This window comes from Sprattus sprattus (genome assembly GCF_963457725.1).
Source record: "Sprattus sprattus genome assembly, chromosome: 1".
Classification (NCBI taxonomy): Eukaryota; Metazoa; Chordata; class Actinopteri; order Clupeiformes; family Clupeidae; genus Sprattus; species Sprattus sprattus.
The window spans coordinates 68794736-68822255 of NC_137920.1; the positions used below are offsets into that span (position 1 = coordinate 68794736).

General features: G+C 42.5%; 1 protein-coding gene across 1 annotated transcript in view; it reads right to left on the reverse strand.

Annotated features, from left to right (window-relative positions):
* fstl4 (follistatin-like 4) overlaps positions 1-27520 on the reverse strand; it is a gene marked incomplete at both ends in the record, with an annotated part of 99882 nt that overhangs the window by 4452 nt on the left and 67910 nt on the right. Inside the window, 8 exons of the mRNA XM_080855194.1 lie at positions 621-739; positions 1657-1683; positions 2639-2773; positions 4455-4616; positions 5451-5571; positions 7861-8027; positions 25622-25742; positions 26009-26199. Of these exons, the coding sequence (XP_080711320.1) occupies positions 621-739; positions 1657-1683; positions 2639-2773; positions 4455-4616; positions 5451-5571; positions 7861-8027; positions 25622-25742; positions 26009-26199 (1043 nt within the window). The remainder of the gene's footprint in view (positions 1-620; positions 740-1656; positions 1684-2638; positions 2774-4454; positions 4617-5450; positions 5572-7860; positions 8028-25621; positions 25743-26008; positions 26200-27520) is intronic.

Consider the following 27520-nt stretch of genomic DNA (forward strand, 5'->3'; position numbering starts at 1 on the left):
AAGATGACCTTGGGGAAAGACAGTGGTATTGACTTTTCATTCAGTGGACAATGAATCTCAAGCCAGATTACACCTTGGAGACAAAGCTTAGACGCCACATGGATCAGAGCGAATGCACCTTACAGCATTAACAGACTAACACATGGCTTATTGAGTTTCTATCGATCCCTAATTCACTTACATAAGCTTGTGAGACGTAAAACCTCCAAGAGATCATCCAAAAGGGTGATATCCTCCATTGTATTACGCCTGGCACAATACAGCAGGGCATAATACTGCACCAGGTTTCATAACACTCCATAATATCTCTTGTGAATACTGCTGAATAAAAAGGCAGCGCTCATTGTTCAAGATTATATGGATAAGCTGAAATGAATTGAATTTAATCAAGCGTCATTACACTGAATTGAATTTTGTAATGAAAATGAATGGATTCGATAGATTCCATTCAGGATTGATGCATATGTCTTTGAGAAGAGAGACCCACATAAAGAACAGCACGTCTCTACATTATTTCTGCTTCCCAGCCTGTCATGTCTCCACATACATAACTCTGGTGTTAATTCCGTTTTAACATACTATTGAACGCTAGCATGGACGTCATTGTCAGACACACTTACATAACTGGCCACAATCCTCTCGGAGCGCTTTATGCGCCTACGGACCTCGCACTCGCCCGGCTGCAGTATGGTGACCCCTTCATCCGAGAACACGTAGAACATGTTCCCCACACTCAACCCTGTCAGAGAGAACCGGGAATAGGTAAAAACATCACAGCCCCTGTCAAGCAAACTCAAAACACAGCACTCAAAAAGCACAACTGCATCAGATAACGGAACCAGAGAATGAAAAAACAAGAAAACTTTGTCTATCACCTCTCTGAGGGGGACAGCTAATTAGAACACACGGAAAAATCTCACCATGACAAGAGGGCAGCGGAGTTGCCACATTGTCAAAAAGCACAAGCAGGCAGCCAATCAGGCACCGTAATTATATATATGGCGTTATATATGTGCGCGTTTGTCTTCAGTGGTGTGCTTAGTGAAGTATTGAAACACCCTCCCCACACAGATGTCTTCATGTGATCAGCTGTCAGAAACTAAAGCTCGCAGATGTCAGTTGAGATTTCTGTGAAGCGTGTAAAGCAGAATAACGGACCAAAACAAAACAAAAAGTTTGAAAGAATACAAAATGATGCCCAGAGCTCAATAAAACTTTGTTTTTGCAGCCATCTTTTTACCCCTTCTGTGTAATTACCTGCTAAAGTTTTAAGATTATTTTTGTATTGCTTGTGTCAAAGATCCCCAGGCTTGTTTTTATAAAAGGTGTGATAAAACTTTTTATGTAAAATAACACTTTTTTTGCTAAATGTTCCAGCCGAAAGAATTTCATTTTTCTTCATCTTTTCAAGCAATTGCCCCTGAACTCCAACTCATAGAATATATTAAAAGGCAATCCCCGTAAGTGAAGGTGGGCGCAACAGAAAGAGGTTCATTGGAGAGATAGAGAGAGAGAGCTAGAGATATATATATATAGAGAGAGAGAGAGAGAGAGAGAGAGAGCACTTAAGTTACAGTAATATCATGAGAATAATCAACAGACGTTGAAGAAAACAGTCATTAATTACACCAATGACACTGGATCATTTATCCGTACCTTCCTCTCGCCAGAGTATATTTGCAACTGCGGCAATGTCAGCATACCAAGAAGAGAGAAATACAGCCATTTTTAGAGAACAAACAAGAATTATGTTTACATGCATATTTTTAGAGATCCAAAGGTTGTGCAGGACACAGAAAAGAGGGAATATAGTTTAGCAATCAAACAGATTGTGTTCCCTTACTGGAATGCTGAGGTAATAGGAAAATATACTATTCTTAGTATATTAATACAGTCATACTTTTATACTATAGTAGTAGTATAGAGCATGAAAAGCAAAGTACACACACTGAAAAGCACTGCCCCCTATTCTCAATAGCCATATTAAATAGGTTGAAGGCATCCAGCTGAATCCAAATAGCACATGATATAATATTCAAAACTTTGACAAAAGGGGTAGCATATTTAAACTTCCTGAATCTCACATAATATACTATCGGTCTTCACAAACCTCTTGCTGTCTTGCAATCATTCCTTGCAGATTGACTGAATGCATTTTTGAATGGTCAATGACTTAACATAAGGTTGTTGCCAGAATCACTTGGTGTGATCCAGAGCTTTCCTAGTCAGCGACTAGATTAAACAGATCATAGAAAAGTCAGTCAATAGCCTGAAAGTGACCAACCTTGAGACGCCTTTATAACCTGCTGTAAAATACCATGAAATACTGAAGGGGTTAAAGGTGCAGTCTGGCAAATGTTGTTGAAAAAAATACAATTAAAACAGCCAATTCAATGACACTTCTCTCTTCTGTGCTCCTAAAGCAACACATATCATGTTTATGGCTCAGTCCGAGCCACTATGTTTGATACTCAGTTACAGAGCCAGACTGTCTTTGAGAGCGCACACTCAATGGACAGCTACTGAACCGTGGGGTGCATTTTGCTGAATTTTGACAAAAAGGCATTGGAATTAGAAATCAGATCCACTCCCAGCACCTATAACACCTTTTGAGAGGCATACAGAGCCTTCTACATACGTGTCTTTCGAGCAGAATCCTCCACGAATAGGGAGGAGATGTCTTCGTCCACACCGACTTCATTCTTGGCAATGCAGGTGTAGGCCCCTGTGTCCTCGTAGCGCACACTCCCAATGTGAAGCTCACTGCCATTTGCTGGAGAAGGGAAGAGTGGAATATAAAACAGTATGTTTAAAATGAATTATTCACTCCTGAAGATTACTACGATGCTGAAGTTATACCCCGAGTAGTTGGTGAGGTAGTTTTGACAAAAGTTTTCTTGTATATCACAACCCCAGGCTGTCTTCAGAAATGACACTTCCTGTGCTGTGTTTGGGAACGGGTCCATGTATCAGATTTAGTCTGACACGGAGGGGCGGTGGTGGTGATGGGGGTGTGGGGGTGGGGGTGGGGGTGTGAGGGGCGATGCTGAGACAGGAAATAATCAAAGCCCTGGTGCCTGCGCCCTTTTGTGATGTACGGCATGCCCTCAGATCCACTCCACAGCCTGTGTTACCTTGATCATAACACCACAACCTTCACAACACATCCACATCGGAGGACACCCTCTATCTGACTGCACTTTCACATGTGATGTCAAAGATCACGCTCAGGTCCCTATCTTTCTCTCCCTCTTTCCCTCTCTCTTCCCTCTCTCTGCCTCTCTTGTGCTTCACCTTCATCCTCTCATATCTATCTCACCCTATCAGTCGGCTGCCTTTGATCCCTCTTCTTGATCACGATCTACACTATCTACTCCAGGAATGCTGACTGGGAGCTGATGGATGGCTTCCAAGTTCTTGGATAGACTCGACTGAGCCTAGGCTCACACACTAATCAAACATTCCCTAGCTCATTACCTGTGGTCACAGTGATGGATAGATTTTTTTTTTTTTGCAAAATGTAATTAGTTACTGATTGCAAATGACATGGATTCATCAAAGGTAAAAGAATTCACAGGATTACTCTAAGGAGTGTATTTATCTGATTATTTTAAAATAGGTTGTTTGATTGATTGATTGATTGTTGCCCAAGGAAACCAAAACTGTCTCACATTATTACATTTTCTTTAATAAAGAATAAAGTGTTGGCACTGTGCATAGACATGCATAGTCAAGTCATGATCAGAACACAATAGAATTATTTTTTAAGAAATGTAATATACTCTATTTGTGATTATTATAATCTTATTTTCACTTATATTAAGTACACTTAAGTATTAACATTACCAGATGATTTGTTGGTGCATTTTTCCCAATGTTCATCTCTGTTCTCTATACATTTATTTCCCCAGTGACAGAATCACATCATGACATGTTTTTTGATCTTGTATAGGTTTTCTGATTGAGTAAATTGGAGAGGGAAAATAACATTGGAAATCTTAGTGCACCTGAAGGAAACCTAACATTTGTAACATAAACATTCTATTTGTATTCGTGAACACATACTTCCAAATTATTCCCAATCAGGGGTAGGATGTGAAAAGGCTCCTGAAACTTACATTCCCTGATAAATGTTTGCATGACTGCGTACACCAAATTTTACCTCACTGTCAGCCTATGTATTCCCAAAACAGTAGTGGTGTCTCATCAGTTTGTTCCGATATTCTGAGAGATTGCAATCAGCTGGCAAAACCACAGCGCAAAAAAGGGCCATCATTTACGATACCTCAACAGGAGGGGACACAGAGGACAAACGGTGCTTTAACCATACCTCTTTCCTGTGACATAATTACCCAATCAGATGGTCTGAGATGGTCCCCAGGAGAAAAACTCCCCCTTGGCACATCATGCAATCAGGTGGGAAAGCAGTTCAGGGGAAGAGCGTTCTGACATACCGACAAGGGAGAGCTGCTTGGAGGCCCGTGGCTGGAGGTCCATGCCGTTCTTCAGCCAGGTGATCTTGGGGTTGGGGATGCCCTCCGCATGGCAGTAGAGACTGGCAGCCACCCCGGGCTCCTGAGCCTGAGTCTCGGGGTACACCAGAATCACTGGGGGCACTGAAAGAGAGAGAACGGGATGGGGGGGGGGGGGATGGGGGGAACATGTGCAGCTTAGAATTCCGTAAAAGTGAAGAAAAAAACAACGTAACCTGAATCTGTCCGATTGTCAACATTTCATGAGAATATAGTAAGGCATGACAGTTGTCCTTTGTTTACTCATCTTCCAGGTGTGTTAGTCGATGTGAGCCAAACGTGGCTGGCTGTTAATTGTGTAAGGAGATAACCTGTTTCCTGGCGACATTACTGCTAGCGCTCGCCTCAGAGCTAGCAGGTCCCCGCTGCAGCTGTATCGCTTTTCAATTAGCTACAATCCCCCGTGAAAAAGCATAACAATCATGTATATTGTTCTAGTTAATTGAAAATGTTTTCCTCTATTTTTCCTCTGCCTATCTGACAGCAGAGAAACAAAGCTCTGAAATTGGATTATTATCTTTGATTCAGTGGAGCACTGGTGGTTCTGCCGAGGTCCTTATTGAAGAGCAAGCATTGGTAATCACACCGTTCAGCAAAGGGGAAAAAAAATCTTATGCAAATTACTTTGTGAAGCTATACGCTTTGATAACTGTAGACAACATGCCCACTATTTTACAGCCACTGATTATTTGATGTTGCTATTGGATTGAAATAAACATCTTATAGATGACTGAACTCAAATTTCTTGTCGATTCCCTGAGCTATGCACTTTGCATATTTTAAGATGCATGTGGGTTTAGAAATAAGCCTCAAGTGACGTGTGCTTCTTTTGTCATGTAACCTACAAAGGACACTTGACATATGTAGTTTTGACTCCAGACAACCATGATTCTCGGAAGTGTTAACCCCTGTACTAACCATTCACTTGGAGCACATGGGCCTGACTCAGATCTTCGTAGCCGTATGCGTGGCAGCTGTAGTTGCCCATGTGGATGGTTGTCACCTTGGTGATGTAGAGGGAGCCGTCATCGCCAAAGTCCTAATTGAAGAAGAGAGGAGGGAGGGAGGGGGTGTGATGAGAACAGCACCGCGGGGAGTCAGTCTCAGGGAGCAGAGCCCCCGCGTGCATCACCGGCCTGAGAAATAGGAGGGGTTAAAAATACACCGAAACATTACGGTGATGAATGAGGTGAGTTGTTGTTTTTCAGGATGCGCAGCTCACCCGGGCTTCCAGCGCTGGCTTAGAGGGATTAAGACACTAAATAGCACTGTCCCACTAGGGGAGGTGCCGCTGAAGATGAGTGTATCTGCAGCGCCGCGTCCGCTAATGTCAAATGGATAGCAGGCTGGTGCCCTTTTGCAGAATCAATATAAGGCCTACGGTGACGAGTTCATTTTCATCAAGTGACTGATTCAAGTTCACTGAGAGCAAACCAACAGGTTGGGTTTCTATGACAATGATACAACAACACTCTGATTCGGTAAAAGAACAATCTTATTGTTAAGGAACATTTGTTTTCAATTGTTGCCTTGCAGATATGCAGAAGAAAATATAGATTAAAATACTGCTATTTTACACCATTTGTATTAATAAGTTAGTTTGAAAACATCACTCAGGATGGAACCAGTAAACCAAAGAACGTTTTGTTGTCTTCCCTGTTTTTCCTTTTCTGTTTTATTGTAGAAGTGGGTCGAAATTCACTACTATTTGCGGTGATGGTTGGCGCCCGAAACAGTGGCATGGTATTTAAAAGCGTTATGTTTGTTAAAGCTGTTTTAAAAAGTATTGAAATGTTATGAAGTCAATATGTTTTACAAATGAGTGTTCACAGCTCATGAATTATTTGTTCTGAGTTGGAATTTATTTGCATTTGATGATGTAACTTTTGATCTAATCTTTTGACCTGAAAAACCTACCGGAAATTCAGTGCAGCATCTGTTGTGCGTCTAACTCCTATTCTGTTTCATCTCCCTGAAGTGCTACCCGGAGTGCAATCAAACAAAAAAGAAAAAACATGCACACGCAAAACAATTACCTTTGGGGAGAATGCTATTCAATATGTAAAATGCCCCAATTTAGCTGTAGACAAATAGGTCTGCTTAAAAAGAGGCGCTTGGCTGTACATGAGGTTAAAATAGAACACGATTCTATTACACCTCCCGGCGCAGAAATTCTATCACTCTTTAATATACTCATTGATTTTTAAAACAAGACCATTTTCATACAAAATGGGTCATTTCAGTGGGTAAATACAACTTGTCCAGGGCAGCAAATTGTGATTGAAGGGTTGTAAACTCAATCGCACAAACAAGTTCTTACTGAATGCTCATAATACCAAACCCTACCCCTCTATGAAGCAGTGATAGGGGAGGTTCATACACTGTGCCGGTGACAGGCAGCACAGATTTGTTTCCATAGTGAGAGTTGCCACTCAAATTGCTTCGGAGGGGCTGTTAGACTTTCACTGCCACTAATATGCTTTTATTTACTGACCACACGAATTAGTTTAGTTTTCCGTTGTTGTGAGTAAGTCTGTTGTTGCAAGACTTCACAGGTATTTCATTAACACGCAATTAGGAAATTCTAATCAGTTGCTGGATAAACAAGTCTACACTCTGTGTCAGTATAGCAGGTGAAGTAAATACAAGCGCTCCATTGTTCATTAACTTCAGCCAATTCCCAACCATGCCATGCTGGGATTTACAAATCATTCATTCTCTTTTTTTGATTTTTTATTTTTTTTTACATGGTTTGTGGTTTTTGAAAACAGCATGAGTGCTGGCTGAACTCCTGAGACCAAAATCATTTCATTATTTCCAATTACAACAAATGATCCACACCAGACGGGGAAACAAGGCTGGCTGTTAATTGGAAAATGAAAGTGTGCAGGAGAATATGATGCAAGCAGTTTGTTTTGTGATTGCCACCATTTTTTTGGTGCACCTTTATTTTGCTGTATTGATTATTTGTTTAAAATCAATGAGTCAGAACTCCAGCTGAGACTCACGTTCCAGTGTATTATCAAATATTCAAACTGCCATCTAATGAAAAAGCCATTTCTGAATTACCTTATTTACCAAAGTTTGCATGTTTAAAAACTGATCCTGAACATTTCACCTTGAGAAAATAACCTCAAGCACAAAATAAACACACAAACCAATAAACAAACCACCATCAACTTTCCATGTAGGTACTTTCAAAAACAACCTTCATGTGTTAACATTCAATCATGTCCTTGAATGATTGATTATGTGTCTGAACACTGGCACTACATACTCTGTCTGGAATATGAACAGCTTAAAAGAGCAAGCTTAAATTGGAACTCACATTAATATCTTCCAGATCCAGGAAGTTAAGAATGATGCCGTTTCTTTTCCAGATGATTGGCGGGCGCAGCGTGCCTTGAATGGCACACGAGAGGACTGTGCTCAGGCCCACTGTTACCGTGGTGATGCTTAATCTCTTATCCTCTGGAAGACTGAGCTGAATGACCTCTGTTGACAAAAAAAAAAGAAAGCGGAGACGAGTTTAAGCAAGCCACAATATTGCAAATTTCCCATAATCTTGTCTGAAAACCTGAGCTATGACAGTAACACACACAAGACCTCTACTAACTCTACTGATGCTGACACACAAATGATGCCACTATGATCTAAGATGTGCGGAAAGGACCTTTAAAAGCAATTTAGGGATACAAACACTGCCATATAATACCTTATGACACTGAAAGAGGTTTCTGTCATCTGAATTTATCTATAATAGGTCACCTATATATACATCTGCAATTGGTGCAGAAAGGAAAAACCCCTGTCAAATAACCTCTCCCATGCTGAAGAGACATATACAATTAGGATCAGCAGTATTTCAAAATGTCAATTTATTACTAATTCGTTCACTTTTGTAATGCACGTCAACAACCAATATCCCAATGAGCTTCACACTGCCCATAATAAATGTGATGGGGAACAAGGGGAGGTGGGTAAAGACGTCATAAATACGTCTTCGTGGTCCAGGGTCAATACCAGCTGGGCGTTCTGAAAATACCATAACTGGTTCAATAAATAATGATCTCCGCCATCTGACAACACTCTAAATGGGGCCACCTCGGTGTGCAGCAGTGTGGAAATTCCATTCAATCATAAACACGGACGAGCCTAATACTGTGGACGCCAATGACATGAATTTCGAGGGTTTTTTGTTTTCCTCTGTTGCCGTTCTGGGTTGTACATTATTGTGACAAAGGCTCAGTCTTCTAAGTGCCATTAGAACAAGCACCGAGCACAAGCAACATGGTTTGGATAGCAGACAGAAGATATCTCATTTTGCCGAATGCTCTGTATTGTGCATGGAATGGATGAATGGATGAAGTGGATGAATACGGTCTGCTCTACAAGATATTCCTCTTGTCTCTTTCTGTGACACGGAGGAAACAATCCTCAATTGAATAACTCCCACAAAAGCACCTATTCAGACTTAGTCGAAGCTTGAGCAGCATTACATTACATTACTTCCTTTTTTTTAGCAGCCATCCCCTTGCAATAACTGAAGAACTGATGTGGTTTTAAAAAATATATATATATATATGTTTTTTTTTCACTAAATACTCCAAGGAATACTTTGAGACAGCCTACTTCGGCTGCTTAAAATCTGTGCTCTATCAAGCTCATCTAATCGTACTGTGAAGAGAACCATAACAGTGGTGACAGTCTACTCAGAGACGCAGACAGCAGGTAGAAGCATAACACATTAATATGTGAGAAGTTACAGATTAGTAGTGCTGTTAAACGTTGTAATGTTCGTTTTTCAGCCTGAATCTAAACTGAGGCAATGCTGATGGGCTTCTTTGTGTGTAAAAGTGTATTCTGCATATGAATTCCTGTGAACACTGAGCCAGACTAAACTATGCAGGAAACAGGGGACAATTTGCTATAGTCGCTGGCAATGGTGGCAACTGGTTGGACGTTTAACTGGCTGGACGTTTGTACCAGATCTGAGATAGAAGATAAAGGAAAAGACAAAGATATACCCTTACTGTGTATTATTATGGCCTACACCACTGGCAATCAGACAGACCTGATCTCAAATCTACATCTACAATGGCTTGTAAACCCATTTATCCGGAGGCAGTTTGAGAAACAACTATCCCTCACTATATGAAGACAAAAACAATATCTAATATCTCTCTGTTTTGTAAAAAAAAAATCCCTCGAGGTGAGTGCAGTGCAGCATAGACTAATGCTCCTCAGCGCTTTGAGATGGCACCAGGCTGAAAAAGCAACCACTGTGATTGTTTACCAGCCAACTAACACTTGCCATGGCCTCCTACGCCGAGAAGCGCCAACAAATTACAAATCCTCTGACGGGCTTGGTTCCCCTTGTTGGGTAAGCTTGACACGGCATTATCTACTTAATGACTCTCACATCCCTCCTCGCTTTTTCCCAAAATAGCCCCGTGTAACCGTAATTGACTTTTCTAGGTTTTTTTTTTCTCTCTTCTGTCTGCCATAGCAAGACAGGGCAACGGAGTCACGTCTGGGCAGAGAGTAACAAATACGAATGCCGAGCACGGGCGCTTCCTCAGCAGGGAAAACTAACAGAAGCTTCTGACTGTGCCTCAGAGCTGGGCCCCCTCCACCCTAACACCAAACCCCCCCCCCCTCATTACGCAGCCCCAGACGTGCTTAAATAAGACATCCCTCAGAACAAAAGGAGGAGGAAAGAGGTGGGTGGCTGTAGGCAGAGGACCAGGGATGAGAGCGCCGGGAGACGCACAAGGTGCATTTCTGATTCCGTCTCCTTGCACATCCCTCCCAACCAGATGCTAATGACACGGTGATGAAGTTTTCAGTGTGTTGCCTGAGACACGCTGGCACTCTGCATTATATCAGCTGGCATGGGCGTGAATGATCTAGGAAAACGGTGCACGGAAGGAGACAGCTCTAGCTAGTCCTCTCGTCTTCATGCACTGTGTTTTATATATATATGTAATGGGGTCCACATCTGTCTTAATTACATCCCACGCCAGCTCCACCTACAGACTGAAATAGTTCCCTAAGGCACTATGTGTATGGCAATATGTGTTTGGTGTTTACTCCACAGGACCGAAAATTAGCACAGATAATCTCAACCCTTAACGTTTTGGCTACAATTGGGTACATTTACATTTTAATGTTTATTAATGTACACTGTCCCTCTTAAACAAATAAACAAACTGAAACTGAAACTGAAACGTAATGCTGGAAGACGGTAAGATTATGTAAATATAGTCAGAATATACATGGCATACTGTATTATACGTGTATATAAAAGGCTCATGACTGATAGGCAGAATATGTTCCTGTTAAAATTCCCGTTGCAGTCAGAGAAAGGTCAACAGCATCTGTGTTATGTACACTTGTGATTGTAAGAGTCCTGACAACCAGTGGCCTGCATAATTAAGACCATTTCTTCTCAGGAAGCCTCCCTCCCAGCTGTTAAGACAATGTAGCGTAATGACAGAGGCGCCACAGATGCAGCACTTGCTGCTGTGGTGCAGAGCAAAACAGACCAGAGTAATTGTACTAATACGCCCACTCTTTTTTTAGATTAACTTCTGTTTTATTACCCAGAGAGAACAATGCACATCCCCAGCCAAGTGCACAAATACTGAAAGAGGTTTTTTTGTCGGTAATTTCTAAGTGCCATGTTGTTCTGCAGGATGAATATGAGAAGTTGTATATATTTGTCTGACTGCATTTTTTTTAAAGGTCAGTTCAGGTTGGTAAGAACGAATTTGTGGTGTGAATACAATATTTAATATCACCCAGTCTCACCCCCTCACCCAATCTCAGCCTTCTTTTTTCACCCCAAATACCATAAATCCGAAATTCCGAGGCGCAATTGAAAAACACTTCTTGTCTCCTGTTGGTATTTCTGCGCTATGCAGTAGTCAAGGCCACAAAGCGAAAGATGTCCAAGAGCTCGAGATGAAATTAAAAATCAAAGGCCAGAAAAAAACAGCTCGTCTCCATGTTATTACCTTTGGAAGCTATGTGAGGAATATGACTGTCGTCAAGCTAGATTGGAAGCAATTCAGAGTGTGCGAAGGGAGATGGGCAATCAGCAAGGCCCTCATTAATCACACTGCAAAAGAGCCCCCTAATCTTCACCAAAGGTGTGGGAGAACCGCACAGTTATTCTAAATAGACAGACTGGCTCCACCGACAAAATGATGTTGAAACACTGGTCACTGCGAGGAATAAGAATAAGGGCGGAAGTGCTTGGAAAAAGGGGAAGAATACCTGAAAGAAAAAAATTAAAATAATGACCCAAAATCATATAAATCACTATTTGAACAAATATCTATGCTAAGCAGGGAGCTGTGAGTCTGAAATGACACCTTTTACATGCTACTTTCCCTGGTTAATTTGCATGGCTTTGTAATTGCGATCACACAAATAAAACAGCTAACTTTAGTTCCGCTATTTAGGGAACGTGTCATTTCCCTCCCAGTGGATCACATTAACCTGCTGGGAGACAGAGGAAAACTACATGATTAATTCTCTGCCTCAGGGTTGAGGGAATGTTTACTAAAACAGATGCAGTCTGGAGCCCTGGCCAGATTTAACCTGTGAATTATTTTAATATGACATGAAAGTCATATCTGTTTGTTTAAGCCACAGTATTAATGTTGGAAATGAAAGGTCAAGTGACCCATTATAAATCCAGTCAGCCATAAACAACAGTTTGGGCACGTGCAGTATGCTGCTCTATTTAATTATGGTTTCAAAAATTAACCATAAAAACATGGCAATGGCTGCTGACCCCGATGCAGGTTAAGTAATAAATAAATAAATAATCCTGTTTTACCAGACAGTGGGGAAAATTGGCATGGTGTGATTTTCTGTTGAACAAGGGATGGGGACATGGGAACACATAATCACAAACAACACAATACATAACAACAGCTAATTGCAGAGAAGTTACACTGTTTGTCTTATAGCCTAGCATAATGCTAACACACAACATAAGGGTTCTTGTTGATGTTGGCCAACCTAAAAAGGCAGTGATGTGGTATTTTTTTCAACCATTCATTCATAATATTCCATTCATGAGCATGCAGAGGCAAACTCAAATGTCTCATTAGGTTAATAGCTATGCTATCATTCTTTTTTTTTGTGTCACTTGGCTCCTTGGCACTCTGGCTCCTGGAATGCATGATTCATACCTAAAATAACTGTAAAAACCAATGGTGAATCAACTATATATTATATGTGTGTGTATATAAGCAAAGTAATGAGGCAGAGGTTTTTTGGTGACATAAATTAGCAAGATAGCAAGATTTGATTGGTGCATTAGATGTTGATGTAGTCTGATGTTACCTAAATTAGTCTTGCTAGGTTTAGATAAACTATACGATTGGTCAGGATTCAGGAATAGAATAGAATCAGGAATAAAGAAAATATGTTCTTTATTAAATTAAGTTAATTAAAGTACCTGATGTTCACACTACCAAGGCGTAGTTGTCAACGGCAAAAGTGACAGATTTTGAAATGCTTTAAATGCTAATTGATAAATGTGTTTAATTAAATTAATGAATCATAAAGCATGTGATTCATTACCTTGACAGCCCTAATTTTAACATATATTATGATAGATATGTTCTATATCTATTTATATCATTTTACAACATATTTGTACTGATACACTGTCTATTGAAGAAATCACTTGTAGCAAGAACATCATTAGTTCAAGATAAATTATGTGTAACATCACAATTTATTGTTCAACCCTCTGCAGTGGAGAAAATGCTGTCCCTCTAGACACCTACAGCAGTTGATTTCGATATTCAGACAGTAGTTGAAGATTAATTAAACCAGCAAATAAATTGCAGCACATGAACAGAAATGCAGTCGTTGTCAAAAGTGGTTTCAAAGACTGGGGCTTATCAATATCTGTATTAGGAGTAGAATATTTAAGTAACAGAATATTGGAATATTTATGTGCACCTTGCTGGGTGAGACAATTATTTAAAGTTTTTTGATCATCCTCAGAGTTTAGCTTCCCAATGGGATATTATTCAAAGTTTGTACATTTAAAATGTTCGCTTTGTTTTATTGACAGACTTGTTCACTAAACTTGTGCAGTTATCGACTGTGAAGGGTCTGGGTCTGTGAGGATGCCTGATGTTATCCAATTCCAGGAGTTGAGCAAGATTAGATTGCTGTTGCGCTATTTTTAATGACAGCTATATTCTGGAGCTGTCTTCTCCTCTTGTCAGTGACAGCTCTTTAAATTGGTGTGTACAGCTGTTTGGGAGGCCAGTCTCCAGAGTACCCGTGCCAGGAGAAGATTATGTTTGCCCCCATGCTTTTTCTTTCTGAAATAAAGGGTTGACCTATTGTCTATTGTATGTGGTGATGCTGTGAGTACCAATACTGACCGCACACAAACCAAACAAAAGCTTCCCAGTTTTTCGGCGTAGGTGGAAAGGTTCCTTCTGTCTTTAATTACGTTCAGAGAAGATAGGTATCTAAATCACATTGAATTTGAATGATTTTTGTATAGCATCTGAGTAGTCCTAAACAAAAGAGGATGACAGGGCAGTATATCTGTAAACTAGATGGGCATTGGGTTGCGGTTCTGGTATTTTGCTCTCTGTTCCTGATCTCCGAGAGGAGTGCCCTCTTCTGTGCCCTTTGCATGGGCGGAGTGTTGTGCTGTCTCTCACACAGGGGAGACTCTCAGGGAGACGGAGGGAGACTCTTTGGGGATGAGGTGTTGCTGCTGCACTAATTTGTCAGTGGGGCTTTGGATGCTGGTGTGTGATGCAAGTGGTGTGGGATGTGACACGTCAAGACCTTGCCGCCCTGAGGCTGGTACTCTGTGGATATTCTGCCCATCCTTCTACCCACATCTACCACAAATGAGCTTCACGCCGTGATTTTGTTGGGTCACAAGAACAGCTGGCCTAGTCAGCTTTAGTGCCTACTCAGTTAGGAAGCAAAATCATGTTCTGTTATTTTCATTATCATTTTGTATAATAACTGCTATGCCATGTAAAGGTGCCTAACATGATCATGATCATTGTATCCACTTGGTCAAGGGAGCTGAACTTGGTCATTAATATCAGTAATTACATTACTTTGTCATTCCTAAAACATCTTCAATTTGCCTCAACAATTGGTAACTCGGCAAGCCTTTAATTGTAATGTTAGAATGTGAGAGGATGATTTTTTTTAAACCATCATAGGGTGAAAGGGATACACTTACAATTCCCAGTGTTGATGCAGCAAAACATATTCATGAACAGGACATTAAAAAAACAATTACTGTAAATACAATTTACATTCAGGATGCTCAAATAAGTTAGCCTGGATACCAGCCCAAACCCCGCCCACAAAATTTTTGGTCAGGGAGATTTGGTCTGGCTCTGGGCTAATTGGGAGAGAGTTTCATCGGTAGGATAAAACCGGACCAATCAAATTGTCAGGGCGGGCTTTATACGTTGATGGACAGATACCAACGCTTGAGTTGAATTAACCGGTAGATTCGAACTCCGACCAAGATGGCCGCGTCTCGAGTGCTTAGTGGGGAATATTTGATGTGAATTAAGCTATCTACACGACTTTTTAATGTCTACAATGACTCGGTTAGTTGTGCATGTGTTGGATGTTGCAGAGTATTGTTTGTCTTAACTTAAGCTCTCTAGACCATTATTGTTAGATCATTGCTAACGTGTACACAAAAAACCCATTGAAACAAACTGTAGCTTGTAGCCTTAATGCTAATTAATTAACGTGAGCAGGCATATCTCAACAGACATTGACAGCGCATTCATTTTGAAAGAGGAACAGAGAAACGCGATCAAGGCATTTGTCGATTGAAAAGATGTTTTTGCCGTCCTTCCTACGGGATCAGGTAAAAGTTTAATCTATCAGATGATAATACTACGTTGCTCTGATTGGTTCTAGGTATCCAATTCAGCGAATAGGCATTTTCTTTCCTGGTTCGTTGAAACACACCCCATAATCAAAGCCCAATGGTTGGGTATCAGACTCATATTCTGACTAGAATCATGAGTATGACATCGTCAGGCTACAAATAAGCAGCATTTCATCACAAATTTACATTACTCAATTGGACAACCTTCTGAGGATTCCTCACACTCACAGGCCATATACAGAACATGCAATGGTATAACAGAATCTATAAATAGGGTTGCGTAATAGTAAGTGCTCCCATAGATAAATCCTTCAATTGAGTCCACTCTCACAATGTACCTAAAATGACATGCATAATGACCTTGTTGGAATCTATTTACATATTTTGACCTTGTTTATTTATGGCTGCGAGGTCACCCTGCACTATCTTCAGGGAAGTGAAGGCACTCAATGATAGGACACCTATTCCCTTTTCAGATGATAAGCAAGCCCTGTAAGAGGGGGAGATAAACCGTAATGACAGCTTTAGGGCGTTCCATTGACTTTGGTCTAATTCCTCTCGACCTGTTTCACTTCATCATCATAATGACTCAGTGTGAACTTTATGGTGCTAATCATTTTTTAGTTGTCCTCTGTCTCCCAAGGGTCAATAAATGACTGATTTATACATGGCCAGAGTAGACGTTGTTATAAATATGTCATTAATTAAGATTGACGTAACCTTGCATGCAAGTTATGTGGACACATCGAGAGCTTGCCCACCTGTCTGAAGATGCGAGTGGTCAGTGTGTTTTTCATTTTGAATAAGCCTCAATGAGCCATCAATTAATTATTATTTGAAAATATTACAGATGACAAAAGTTAGAAACAATAGGCATTGATCGGATTCTGGGTGTCTTTCTACTAAAGCAAGTATAATAACTTTGTAAAAACAGCTTGCATCAGGCAGAACCTGACACAGATGTCAACCCTTCAGCCAAGCGATGGATCCAAATGTCTAGACAATTTTGCAGAGGCACATGGGTGCCGGCCTTGGGCGTTGTGACTGGTGGGTCACGTGTCGCCCCTCGCCCACGTGTGGCCCCTCGCGCCACGCTCCCAGCAGATGGCAGAGCCGAGGCCCAGACAGGCGAGCCACCGCGGCAGCGCCAGGCGCGGGGGCCAATGGCCGCGGACAAAAGACAGAAAGGGGAGAAAACAAGCGTACATTCGTGCTGGCACGGCCAAGCTGCTGGAGCGTGTCTGATGTTTTTAGTCACAGGCCTGCGTGAGGAGAGGAGCTCAGGCGGAGGGAGCCGTGGGTGTCAGACTGATGGAAATGTTGAGTCGAGTTCAAGACGTTCAGCACAGGAAGGGAAGGGAAGGGGAGGGGGGGTGTGGGGGGGAGAAGAGTGAGGTGATGGATATGAAGAGAAATCCATTTCCTTCTTTCTGTATCCCACAACCATGTTTAAAAAAACAGCAAAACATGGCACAGCCTTTCAACAGAGGGATTTTTCATCTTCATACAAGAAGCAAGAGGAATATTTTGGACTATAGGGAATTTATAACCTACCCGCTCAGAATCGTGACAAGAGATTGTACATTTTCTCACGGAATCTTGACAATCACTATGTGGCTTTACTAAATTAACAAGAAAGACATCAATAAAATTTGATCGGACACAATTGGGTTGTTTTTCGATTTCATATAATTTCAGTACACTTTCACATTAGAGTCTACAATCTACAATCTATTTTTTTCTTACCCGTCTGTCATGATGTGAAATATGCAAGCTACTGTCACAGATGCAGCCCTGTTACCCGATTCATTTTCCTCTGCCCCCAGAGCAGTTTAATCAACGGTAACAAGCCTAGCCTCTAGACATCCAGACACACACACTCTGCTGACCTCTAGCCAGAGGAGTTTAACATACCTCGAACCAGCTTTAATGTCCCTCTCTAGGGGACAATCATCCCTTCATCTTTTCCAACAAGGAAAAAATTGGCAGTTACATCGTATGTTCTCAGCCACAAAGGAGCAATGGCGCAAATGTGTGCGAGTTAAGTAGAGAACAACAGTCATCTAGAAGCACGACGTGTCGACACCCGGAGCAAAAATTATGGGTTTTACAATTAACGAATCCACAAGGGTGCAGTACAACACCCAGCCATGAGGAAAATTAAAATAAAATGGCTCTTAAAGTGTTCCCGAGGACAAGTTGATTAACTCGATGAGAGCCTTGCCTCGAAGACATAAGTGATATATTAAAATTACAGACGAGATTCTGTGAAGCTTTCGGATGGTTTTCAGTGTGGGAGTCATACTTTACCCAGGTCATTTGTGAGACTGCATAAGAACTACTGGGAACTAACTTCAGTGTAAACACAGACATAGGTAAACTACTACCACAAACAGACCAGTTATAAGAAGTCTGAAACTAATGCCTGCCTTCTAATTCAGATTAAATAATCATATAATAATATATAATATTACATAATAATATATATAATATAATATATATATAGAATTAATAAACAAAAAATTGAGAAAAAGAGCAATCGTTTGAGACCTTCAACAAATAACTTAAACAAATAACTAAAACTATACAGACATAGTTTAGTTTGTATAATCACCAATTTTGCCTGAAATGCGACTGAGTTGGTAGTAACGTATTGCCATTGTTGTACCTGACCTTGAATCCACATATATTTAGGGAAAGAAATGCTTTCAGATTTTTGTTTAGCCATCCAAGCAAAATCATACTTCACCCAAGTACGCATCGCACTTACAGTTACCATTCAACGTAATTAAAGCAGGCACCTTTATCAGCCACAGCATGCCCCCAGAGTGAACCCCGCAGCTTCAACCTAAAAGCATTGTGCATCACATGTGCACACGCAGCACAAACCTGAAGCTCCTTCTCTTGCTGTGTAGACAGGAACTTTTCCCAAGGAACCAGTTTTATCAGCCCCAAGAGAGAGAGCTATGCTTTCACTCCTCTCCCTCACTACCATCCTCCCAATTAATTCACGTGGCTGGATATTGTAATACGCTGCACAGGACTATTCAGCAAGACCTGAACTCTCCCCATTGCTTTGCAGCATTAGCCACCACAGCACCCGCTACAACATATACAAACAGATTAACTCATAGCCTTTCATAGATCACAGAAGCATTCTACAGCACAAGATTGCTCATTAGACAGTAATAAGGCCTCACATTCTGCTTTTGTTACAGTGGATGAAGTGGATTTTGACCAGGGCAGAACCAAGCCATCCTTCCCCACCGTGACGCTCTCTTCAAATCAAACTTCGACTTTATAAGCCACCTGTTGTGCAACGCTTTTTCATTTAACAGCACTGATCTTTGTAGTGTAACACCAGACCACACAGCGTTCAACACTCCCACTCAAAGGCTTTGCATGAAAGCAATGCATTATAAATGAATATGCATGTCATTTTCAGGAGACTTTCAAAAGATTTAATAGACGTGCTTAAGTCTGCAGCATGCTGTTCAAAGATGTAACGGACCCCTCCTGATTTGCATCCATTATTTATATCACTTTTTAAAATCTATTTATGTTCCTGATTTACAGTTCGCTCATTTACAGTAACACATAAATAATAATCAGTTACCATCATTATCAGCATGACATCCGTCATCCAAATACAAGCAAGCTCATGTCTTGCCTCAGTCGGGTGCTTCATTCATCTGACTATAGCCATAAAACAGCTGCTCTTTTTTAGCAACTCTAGAATGTTCTCTGAGTCGAAAAACCATTTTCAGTTTGGTCATAAAAATATTGACCATATTGGAGACCTGTCCAGCACAGCTGTCAGAAGCACAGGGGCACATCAAGGGCCATCTGTTTGTCAAAACAACACACACCGTACTTCAGTTGTGCTCCATCTGATCTCTGAGCGAGTAAAGGCCTGAGGTACACTTCTGTGGACTCGGCTTTGCGCAACACAGATACGCTCATGCACAGTCAATATGGACACAACATTGTGTTGTTGCATCAAAAACGAAGAAACTTCCTTCATTTATTACATCAGACGGTCCATACATGCAGATGATGACATTTTCCGCACTATCCGCACCTAACAGAGACCATATTCAGGCTGTGTCCACAGAAGTATACCAAACTGTGTTTGATCCATGCGATGCAGGTCTGTGAAAATGGCCGTGACAAACCAATTTATTCCCAAGTAAACAACTCCCTCCCAAATTGAGCAAACACATTTATTTTTCCCCTTGCTGAGGGTCACACCGAAAGCATGACACTGGAAAGATGACATATTTTGACTGACAGATGAACCCATGTGCGCTTTATGTACAGGGGGACAGATCATACATCACCGTTTCGTCTGTGAGGATAGTCACAACACAAATGGACAGGATACACCAGCATGTAAGATGACTTGTCCACAAATGTATGGGTGTTTCACCACTGGTGGAATGGACTGTGGTCCATCTGCTGTGCTGCTCATTAGACCAGTGCTCTGCCTTTGGATACTCTGTGGGCTATAGATCAATCACCATATACACAGGACACTGTTTAGCATGTGTAGCCCAGCAGCCTGGGGAGCTTGGTAATAACACTGGCAGCTACCATTCACAGCTAAAAAGCAATATTGGCACTCTGTCACAAACACATGGATAAGTGACAGAAAGAGAGAGAAAGAGAGAGGGAGAGAGAGAGAGAGAGTTTACCCCTCTATGTTATCTTATAGCTGAAGTCTGTAGCACACAGGTGTATTGTGGGGCGGGGGGATCAATTTTCTTGAAATCTGCCATTTAAGCTGTTTATAGATGTTGATCATGATTACTGTACTGATGAGGTCTGAATGGAGTAGACAAGTACTCAGTATTTGAAAAAGAGAGGACGTCCCTACATTACTATTTAAATATTGGAGCGTTGCTCTCCTGGTCTGATACCACCAACCTACCAGCTCAATTTCTACTGTACTTATAGTCAATTAATATGTAAAGCAGCACTGATTCGTAAGTCACCGTTCAGGGTTCACCAGTCACTGACCAGTGGGGTGTGGTTCAGGCGAGTTAACTGTTTGGTTATGGCAACATCAAAACTGCATGTCCTTTAAATAAAAGCCCACCACCTTCTAACGATCTGAGAATCATTCCTACTGAATGTCAAGTGGCAAGCAGAAAGTAGTTTACTTTGAAAATGTTGATAAAATGTCATTCATCAAGCCATTCACGGACACAATTAACTGTGGGCTTCTTTCCTTTAATTATTTTTTTTAGAGCACTGCCTATTATTGACTCAGTGTAATAACAGTGTATTGACATTTTCCGTTGCTCGGTAACAAGACTTGTGTGTAGGAGGGCCTATGGCAATGTAACAACACTGGATGATTATACTGAGGCCTAGTGTTCATCTAAGTATCTGTGCTAGTTTGGAAAACTTAAACGCCATCGAGTCATACGAAATGCAGTGATAATTATGGGAGAAATAAACGGCAAGGCTGAGAAAAACAACATAAAAGGTTAATTAATTCTTGACACAAAACAGATTTAAGTTCAGCAACATACTGAAGCCCAAGGGGCGAATACTTTTATCTTAATGCAAAAATCACACCATCATTTGTGGAGTACTCACCTTCTGCTGCAGTTTTATGATTTGAAATTATTGTTTTTATTACCAAAGGTAAATCGACATTCAAATTCAAATTTTTCTCTATTATGTCTCTATTCTTATTTTGACTAGCATATCGCCATCAAGGCCCTATTATCAGTGACTTAATTTCACTGGTTACTTATTATCTAGTAACAACTATGAAATTACAATTTTTACGAGTTACGAGTTTATGAATGAGCACAACTTCCTACAACTCTATTTCCATGCCATTACACAGTTATTACTGATCTGACAAGTCTTTCCAGTGAGGTGTTTACAGTTGGTGATATCGGCACATTTTCACGCCGATTTCAGTCAGTCTGCCCAATTCCCTGCGTCTGCTGCCTGCGTCACACAGACGCATATTTATCCTGGCCTTGGCGTGAAGAGGAGGGTAAAGGGCTGATCTCTCTCTGGGGCGGTTTTTCGCCGATCAGACGAGAGTTTTCATTGCGGCCCCGCTGCGCTCCCCTCTGATGAAGGTGAGGATGAGGAGGACTCGGCTCCCTCTCCCGCTCCCCACATACACGTTTGAAGTCGGAGAGGAGCAGGGTTCCGCAGAAGACCCGAATCAATGGAGGCATGGTAATGAATTATTTCCTCGTTTGAGATAGAGTCTCGAGGAAAGATAAAAGACGACCACATGCTGCCGTGCTAACAGCCGGGGGCCTCAGTGCGGGTAATAGTGCGCTGGAGCTCAAGGACTTGTGCCGTTTGGTGTGGAGGGAGCTGTGAGAGGGTGGTGCGCCATGCCGATGGTTCACCAGATTCATCAATAGAGCAAACAGGAATTCTGTTAATTAGATACAGCATGAAACAGGACTAACTCAAGATTTAAAGATACCTAAGGTACGTAGATAACTAAGAAGCAATTAAAATACGTTACAACTGACATCTACAATGTGACATTCGTTTAGTTTACATTTCTATGTTCTAAAACGAATACTGGTGTACTGTTTATTTAAAAAATAAACCATATATTAATGACTTCAGCACACTTTCACTGGAAAAGATCACTGTACAGATCGGGATCATCTGAAGTGAATCTGAATTCATATTTGGGGTACTGAGTCAGAAGTGAGCAGGTGAGGGTTAAGGGGCTTATTAATTCACTGGTGCTCTATCTCTATAAAAACACACTGCTTTGAGAAGTGTCTGAAACAAAAAAAAGAGATTATGGCAAGATTGCAGTGGCTCCTCGTTGCCATGGAGACAGTCCTCGCCAGACTTGCCATCATATGCAGAAGTGAGTAAATCTTTGGCTTTATACTGTGTGACAGCTGGCCATATGCAAGAGCCACAGAGGACACATGTATGCCTGCATGTGTTCACAAATAAGGATGCTTTCTCTCTCTCTCTCTCTCTCTCTCTCTCTCTCTCTCTCACTCTCTCACACACACTCACAAACACACAATAATGAAGACAAATGAAGCGCGAGTCCTCGATGTGGTCCTTTGCCAATTGTAAATAGCTGACATGCAGAATGACAACATAGGCCGTAAAACCGATAGGAAATTCAAAGAACGGATCAGATTACCAATGGCAAAGCAAAGGCACACCAAACTCCAGTCCCTGGACAGAGAGAATCAGTTTTCTTGAGGAGACTTCAATTCGAGCAATGAAGGTGTCTCTATTCATCACAGAGTGTGTATGTATGGAATGAAGTAAAGCCCAAGTGTGCCGTTATTCTGAACCGCGTCATTTCAATTGGCAAAAAACACAGAAAGGCAATGACTTTGGGTGACAGACAGAACCATTCTCTTTAGAGCGTGGGTGTAATTGACTCCTCCATGGCTAATGTAGTAATTTGCATCCCTGGGAGACCTGTGATCTCCTTGTGATAAGCATACCCTTCTGCTGCCCCGCGTTATCTGCCCCTATGGAGGAGATCCATCATGGCGCGACAAGGACTGGCACGCAGCGGACCCCCCCCACAGTGCCCTTCAGAGCCACGGCCAGCCACAGACCACCGATTCCAATCCCCCCACCATCACCACACACACACACACACACACACACACACACACAAACACACACACACAAACACACACACACACACACACACACACACACACACACACACACACACACACACACACACACACACACACACACACACACACACACACACACACACACACACACACACACACACACACACACACACACACACACACACACACACACACACACACACACACAAACACACACACACACACACACACACACTACCTCTCTCTCCTCTGTAGCCCCCCCGCCCACCCCCAGCGCATCTCGCTCAGCAGACCTTTCCTCCCCAGGCCATTGCATTCATCCACCCCCCCCTACTCTCTTGTCATTTCCCCTGACCTGTTCTCCACCGCCGTCGCTGTTTCTGCCACTTGATTAATTAAGCAGATCTGCTGACGGTGCTTGTCAGTGCAGCACACCATGTCCTTATAATTCCGCCATTACCGTATGCCGTGAAAAACAAATAGACCCTCGCGAATAAGATACTGGGCGCCACGTCACCCAGCCTTGCACCTGCTCTTCTACTCTCCTCTTTCAATTTTCCTTTCTTTTTCTCCTTCTCTCCCTCTCTTTCTTTCGCTCTTTTACTGACATTCTCTATCGCATTCCCTCTCTCTCCCTCACTCTCTCTTTTTCTCTCTCACCCTCTGTCTCTTACTCTGCTTCACTCTCTCTTTTTCTCTCTCACCCTCTATCTCTTCTCGCTTACAGATGAATGCAGTGTCCACCTTTACAGCCATCTCTGCTACAGTACAAAGACTCCCACATGTAATGGGTGCTCGCGGCATTTGCAGCAGGCATTCAAACCCACACCACATCCCCGCACACACACACACACACACACACACACACACACACACACACACACACACACACACACACACACACACACACACACACACACACACACACACACACACACACACACACACACACACACACACACACACACACACACAGCCCCAAGTCTTTTTTAAGGCCGCTGATATACATGTGAGCTTTGCAACTCTTCCCCCTCCTTCTGATAACAGAAATCATATTAATGCAGCACAATCTAATCCGGCCTGGTCTGGCCTGGAATGCTGCGGCTGTGCATGTGTGTTATCGGCACATACACACACACACACACACACACACATACACACACACACACACACACACACACACACACACACAGTTATCGGCACAGGCCTGAGAGGGAGTTCAGCTTTATCTCAGAGCATCCGCTAGCCTCACAGCAGGGCCGGCCTGAGTGTGCATCTTTTATAAGCGCCGTTCCTTCCACAGCGAAGAGCTACGAAGAGGGTGTTCCAGCCTTTTTTTTCCCTTTCTGTTCCGCTAAATCAAGCTATTAATATGAATTGACATTAAATAAATGTTACCCGCTTGCGTCAGAGCTGAGAGAAGGTGAGTAAAACAAATTCCATTTCCGTATTGATCCCTTCGCTTTTCTGACGGCAGAGGCCGGTGTGACGTCTTCTGTCAGATTCTTACAAATGCTAGTCATCCCCCATCAGAGCTTCAGTGCTTCTGCAGGAAATTAAACGAATGATTATCATAATCTATAAAACCACTTCTACTGTGCAGGATTGAACAAAGATCTCCTCTGGAACCCAGTGGAAGTGGAGCATTTTGAGAGCCTACATACGCATTACTGCACACCACAAAAGAGACACCTGAGCTTTTTTTTGGTATTGGATCTGCGGTCCCTGGAGTGAATATCACACATTTCATCTCCCAGGATCATAATGTTCTGACATTCACACATGATGAGGTCCTCCAAAAACCCACAAAAAAACAATGCCCCCCCCCCCCCCCTCTTTCTACAGTCCAGCCTCTAACCTTGAATGGGGTGCACTCAGGACTGTTTTATGAGTCCCTGCCCACTCCTCCACCTCTCGCATTACCACCTTGTGGTGCTCTGTGTGTATGAGGTGATAGCAGAATCACGGCGGCCCATCTGGCCGCTGGAAGAGGAGGAACTGTGTAATGACAATGGCGATTCCACTAAAACCAGTCATTACGGCAGTTAATGACCGCCAGGCTTAATGGACCTGTGCTCTTTTTTTTTTGTTGCTCCTATTGCCGAAGCTTTGAGAATGGCCGCACATACCAGCACTAATGGAATGATTTATCTACTCCGTCGAACTGGACATGCACGGTAATTGCTGCCGTGCTTTCGATTCGGAGGATGAAATTGTTTACGTTGCTCTGAACTTGGTGCCAGAGGTGCAAGACACTAAAGAGGGCATCAGGATTGTGATAATGTCCAGGGGCAAAGTCTGATCACAAACCATCAGATCCCATCACATCTCATGGTGGAGCCGTGATTTGGCTGCATTAACCCAAACGGCCAGGTGCTTAGAGGGACAGCACAGGTGTCTGGAGATAATGAGAACTGGCACGTCGAACTGGCTGTGAGACTTCCGCTCAGCCTGGGTGAGATTCATACCAGGCCTAAACCAGGGCCATAATGACGGTCAGGGGATGGACAGAGAGAAAGAGAGAGAGAAAAGGAAACAGCGAGACTCACGGAAGGCGGTGTAGAACTCGTGAAGCGTTAGGTGGCTGTCGTTGTTGTAGTCGTCATAACGGATCAGGTCCTGCATGGTGCACTCCAGAAGGCTGTCCTCCAAGTGCTCCTTTGTGGATATCTGTATGGACACACGGCATCACTCTGTGACAAAGGTACATGTAGAGCAGGTACTATGACACTGGAAAAAAATGCCCTCCTAGTATTGCATTCACGTGATATCATCACTACAGAGCTATACAGAGGTCTGCCCTTCAGTGCAGTATCTGGCCTATTGTTGTGCATTTTGGCTCCATTGAATGAGGTCAGCCTTGGCATGGCGTTCACACCCCCTAAATGCTCTGAACTACCTGCGGTAATCCAATTCTCACTTCAGCCTGTGCCCACCTGTGCCAGCTCCTCGCTGCCAAGGCGCCCATCCCCGTTCAGATCCAGGTATTTGAACATGGCGTCCACCAGGGCCCGCTTCTCATCCATGCTATTCCCATAGCCTTTGTCCTTGCGCTTGACGCCCTTGAGCTGCATGTCCAGAAGCATACTCTTCAGCTTGTTGTACTCCGTCATTGTGCACGATTCACCTGTAAAGGAAAGAAAAGCAAAGGACTTTAAAGGGACAGTATGCAACAATCTGGACTTTTTGAAACAAGCAACCAGTGCTGGGATCATCTTGTAGTTTATTTTCATGGTAAATAATTATAGAAGCAGATCATAAGAGCAGATAAAACAAAAACATCTGGCACTTCAACTGGCCGTCTAGGCTATGCGGGATGCAATGCAGTGATCCAGATTGGACCACTCAGGGTAAATCTGTGACATCTACATCAGACCAACTATAATGCGAAAGGACATGAGTTGTCATGCTAGCAAGCCTTTTATCAGTGCCTGTGGTCAAAATGACTTACAGACATCTGGAGTGGTACTGCAGATTTATTCACGATACCGGGAGCACTGTTACAAGCATTACAATCAGTAACAAACTCAAACTCCTCTGGGCATAGTCACATCTTATAGTTGTACAGACTCCTCCTCAGGCCTCTTACAATGTAGTCACCTGGCATTCACCAGAGAGAAGAATATTTACAGAGGACCCACTTAACCCCAAGCCTTGGGTGACTCTCTTAGCTCATAAAAACATTTCACAACAGGTCAGACAGAACACCTGGCCAACTCAGTTACCACCAAGTCAATTCAAGTTATACTATGGAATACTATACTAACCTAATGAATTAAATGAGGAACATATACATTTTATCCTACATGCCAACTGTGCTGCTGCTGGTGTTTGTTAGGGTATTGCATGCCTTTTCAGTAGTTAGATTGCCACTTTTCGACCAAAACTCTTTATTGCTGCTTTAAATAGATGCGGTTAGCCAGGTAGCTGCCTGTGGCTGGGGCCACCTCATGCAGCAGCATGTTGAGCCTACGAAAGCTTTGCCTTTGAATTTGTATCTGCAAGACACTGACTCAACGCAGGGGGTCCAATTAATTACCTGTAATCCCCCGATTCACGTGAAGACACAAAGCAAACATTCTCATTTCCAGACACACGCCTTTGCTGTTTTGTTTTGGATTATTATTTTTTTTCCCCCCTCCCTCCCGGATCTCTTCCCCCCCACTTATGGCGGCTGGACGATTACCATTCAAGCACCGCCTGTAATCCCACATTACTACACAAGACTGTCTGTGATAAGTACACGGAGAGGGGGGATGCAGCCATGATTAATCAAGTGCAACCGGAGAGTTTATTCCGTACGCGAAATAAAATTATGCAAACATGGGCCACCCGCTGGGAGGCCCTTTAGGGCTGCATGAACGCGGGAGATCGCTGTACAGCGCCGGAGTGATGGGGCTGAGAAAGACAGATAGAAAGAGAGAGAGAGAGAGAGAGAGAGAGAGAGA